The 4,247-nt window shown below is 47.7% G+C and overlaps 1 protein-coding gene across 1 annotated transcript; it reads right to left on the bottom strand.

The window, feature by feature from the left end:
• Positions 1–462: 462 nt before the first annotated feature.
• LOC138322363 (adhesive plaque matrix protein-like) lies at positions 463–3,978 on the bottom strand. Its single transcript, XM_069266403.1, has 5 exons — positions 3,893–3,978; positions 2,884–3,647; positions 1,962–2,364; positions 1,243–1,877; positions 463–1,205 (listed from the first exon to the last, which is right to left on the bottom strand). The coding sequence occupies exons 1-5, from the start codon at positions 3,976–3,978 to the stop codon at positions 463–465; spliced, it is 2,631 nt and encodes an 876-aa protein (XP_069122504.1).
• Between the last annotated feature and the right edge of the window lie 269 nt (positions 3,979–4,247).

Here is a 4,247-nt window from a genome sequence, read left to right as displayed (position 1 = left end):
ATCGACCTCAGCTGTAATACACAGAAACACGTGAATGTGACAACACCAAGCCAAACAGGCTGCTATAATTAGGGCCGCTGGGGTGGTGGTCAGGAAAGTGGCTATCAAGCAGTGCCCCACTGCCTGCCTGGTAGTATGTAGTCATGCCTAGAATCGACGAATTTAACCGTATGGAAACGTGTAAAACAATCCGGATTTGCCGATATTTTTTAAGTTGCGCTGCATTTTTTTTTACATTTTTTTCTTGACTTAAATATTTTAAGAGCGGGATTCCCGACGAACAATTGATTTATTTGATGTGGCCTTATCATGACCTGAGATATTGTCAACATGGAAGCTCAGATATGACAACCGAGGAGTAGCGTGGGAAAGATATACTATCATCGTTACAATCTCGTTTTCAATTAACTGTATTCTTATTGGATATCAAGACGGGGATATGTGTTCTCTGTGTCTCCATTCTTAACACAGGATACGGAAAACAAACCTTGGGGGTTGTATGACGGGTGACACTGTGACCTTGAGCTGTATGACGGGTGTCACTGTGACCTTGGGTTGTATGACGGATGACACTGTGACCTTGAGTTGTATGACGGGTGACACTGTGACCTTGAGTTGTATGACGGGTGACACTGTGACCTTGGGTTGTATGACGGGTGACACTGTGACCTTGAGTTGTATGACGGGTGACACTGTGACCTTGAGTTGTATGACGGGTGACACTGTGACCTTGGGTTGTATGACGGGTGACACTGTGACCTTGGGTTGTATGACGGGTGACACTGTGACCTTGAGTTGTATGACGGGTGACACTGTGACCTTGAGTTGTATGACGGGTGACACTGTGACCTTGAGTTGTATGACGGGTGTCACTGTGACCTTGAGTTGTATGACGGGTGACACTGTGACCTTGGGTTGTATGACGGGTGACACTGTGACCTTGAGTTGTATGACGGGTGACACTGTGACCTTGAGTTGTATGACGGGTGACACTGTGACCTTGAGTTGTATGACGGGTGACACTGTGACCTTGAGTTGTATGACGGGTGTCACTGTGACCTTGGTTGTATGACGGGTGTGACACTGTGACCTTGAGTTGTATGACGGGTGACACTGTGACCTTGAGTTGTATGACGGGTGACACTGTGACCTTGGTTGTATGACGGGTGACACTGTGACCTTGAGTTGTATGACGACTGGTGACACTGTGACCATGAGTTGTATGACGGGTGTCACTGTGACCTTGGTTGTATGACGGGTGACACTGTGACCTGGTTGTATATGACGGTGACACTGTGACCTTGAGTTGTATGACGGGTGTCACTGTGACCTTGGGTTGTATGACGGGTGTCACTGTGACCTTGAGTTGTATGACGGGTGACACTGTGACCTTGGGTTGTATGACGGGTGACACTGTGACCTTGAGTTGTATGACGGGTGTCACTGTGACCTTGAGTTGTATGACGGGTGACACTGTGACCTTGGGTTGTATGACGGGTGACACTGTGACCTTGAGTTGTATGACGGGTGACACTGTGACCTTGAGTTGTATGACGGGTGTCACTGTGACCTTGGGTTGTATGACGGGTGACACTGTGACCTTGGGTTGTATGACGGGTGACACTGTGACCTTGAGTTGTATGACGGGTGACACTGTGACCTTGAGTTGTATGACGGGTGACACTGTGACCTTGGTTGTATGACGAGTGATCACTGTGACCTTGGGTTGTATGACACTGGTGACACTGTGACCTTGGGTTGTATGACGGGTGACACTGTGACCTTGAGTTGTATGACGGTGATTGACACTGTGACCTTGGAGTTGTATGACGGGTGACACTGTGACCTTGAGGTTGTATGACGGGTGACACTGTGATCTTGGGTTGTATGACGGGTGACACTGTGACCTTGAGTTGTATGACGGGTGTCACTGTGACCTTGGGTTGTATGACGAGTGATACACTGTGACCTTGGGTTGTATGACGGGTGAGACACTGTTGACCTTGGGTTGTATGACGGGTGACACTGTGACCTTGGGTTGTATGACGGGTGACACTGTGACCTTGAGTTGTATGACGGGTGTCACTGTGATCTTGGGTTGTATGACGAGTGACATTGTGACCTTGAGTTGTATGACGGGTGTCACTGTGACCTTGAAATGTATGACGGGTGTCACTGTGACCTTGGGTTGTATGACGGGTGACACTGTGACCTTGGGTTGTATGACGGGTGACACTGTGACCTTGAGTTGTATGACGGGTGTCACTGTGACCTTGGGTTGTATGACGGGTGACACTGTGACCTTGAGTTGTATGACGGGTGTCACTGTGACCTTGAGTTGTATGACGGGTGACACACTGTGACCTTGGGTTGTATGACGGGTGTCACTGTGATCTTTGGTGTTGTATGACGGGTGACACAGTGACCTTGAGTTGTATGACGGGTGTCACTGTGACCTTGGTTGTATGACGGGTGTCACTGTGACCTTGAGTTGTATGACGGGTGACACTGTGACCTGGTTGTATGACGGGTGTCACTGTGATCTTTGTTGTATGACGGGTGACACTGTGACCTTGAGTTGTATGACGGGTGTCACTGTGACCTTGAGTTGTATGACGGGTGACACTGTGACCTTGGTTTGTATGACGGGTGATACTGTGTCCTTGAGTCGTATGACGGGTCGCACTGTGACCTTGGGTTGTATGACAGGTGATACTGTGACCTTGGGTTGTATGACTGGTGACACTGTGACCTTGAGTTGTATGACGGGTGTCACTGTGACCTTGGGTTGTATGACGGTGACGAGTGACTGGACACTGTGACCTTGAGTTGTATGACGGGTGACACTGTGAACTTAAGTCGTATGACGGGTGACACTGTGACCTTGGGTTTGTATGACGGGTGTCACTGTGATCTTGGGTTGTATGACGGGTGACACTGTGACCTTGAGTTGTATGACGGGTGACACTGTGACCTTGAGTTGTATGACGGGTGTCACTGTGACCTTGGGTTGTATGACGAGTGACACTGTGACCTTGGGTTGTATGACAGGTGATACTGTGACCTTGGGTTTTATCACGGGTGACACTGTGACCTTGAGTTGTATGACAGGTGTCACTGTGACCTTGGGTTGTATGACGAGTGATACTGTGACCTTGAGTTGTATGACGGGTGTCACTGTGACCTTGAGTTGTATGACGAGTGCCACTGTGACCTTGAGTTGTATGACGGGTGACACTGTGACCTTGGGCTGTATGACGAGTGATACTGTGACCTTGAGTTGTATGACGGGTGTCACTGTGATCTTGGGTTGTATGACGGGTGACACTGTGACCTTGAGTTGTATGACGGGTGTCACTGTGACCTTGGGTTGTATGACGAGTGATACTGTGACCTTGGGTTGTATGACGGGTGATACTGTGACCTTGGGTTGTATGACGGGTGACACTGTGACCTCGGGTTGTATGACGGGTGTCACTGTGATCTTGTGTTGTATGACGGGTGACACTGTGACCTTGACTTGTATGACAGGTGTCACTGTGACCTTGGGTTGTATGACGAGTGATACTGTGACTTTGGGTTGTATGACGGGTGATAATGTGTCCTTGGGTTGTATGACGGGTGTCGCTATATTTAATTGGTCGGTTCTGACATGTTGCAAGTGGGTGTTTTTTCAGGTACAGATCGTATGTCGCTGGATTTTCTCAAGGTACTCTGTCGTTCACCCATCTCCATAACCTGCAATGTTCTTAAGTGATTGTGACGTTTGAAAGGATATAAAACAAAAGACATTAAAATATCTTTGAAAATGTGATCAAATTATATAGAAATTGCGATAGGTTAGCCCGCGCCCACTCCGATGCCTTGCGTTAATACCTACTACATGTAATACGTTAGGCCGGTGACCGGCAGTGTTTCAGGAATACGTCGGAGAGTGGTGGGAGAGTTTTTGATTTCCCTACTGTCCACTAATAACATTAATATCATGCAGTGTACAAGGATATATGTGGGATAAAAAGGAAGCCAAAGACCACCAGTCTGTCCTTACTGTAACATGGAGATTTACGCGAGTGCAAATTTCCGCTAATTCGCTTGATCGCGAAATGTTCCGCCGCGCGTAATATTTTGTGAATGTATGAACAATTTAGGTATGTAGCCACAAGTTTGAAGGTAGGGTCTAACACGAACATATCAACATCGCGAAAGTTTTATCTTTACAAATCTCGAAATTAAATACTGGCGAAAAT

The sequence above is a fragment of the Argopecten irradians genome, chromosome 4, assembly GCF_041381155.1.
Source record: "Argopecten irradians isolate NY chromosome 4, Ai_NY, whole genome shotgun sequence".
In the NCBI taxonomy this organism is placed as follows: domain Eukaryota; kingdom Metazoa; phylum Mollusca; class Bivalvia; order Pectinida; family Pectinidae; genus Argopecten; species Argopecten irradians.
Note: the sequence above shows the minus strand (reverse complement) of the source record. Positions and strands in the feature narration are given on the sequence as shown.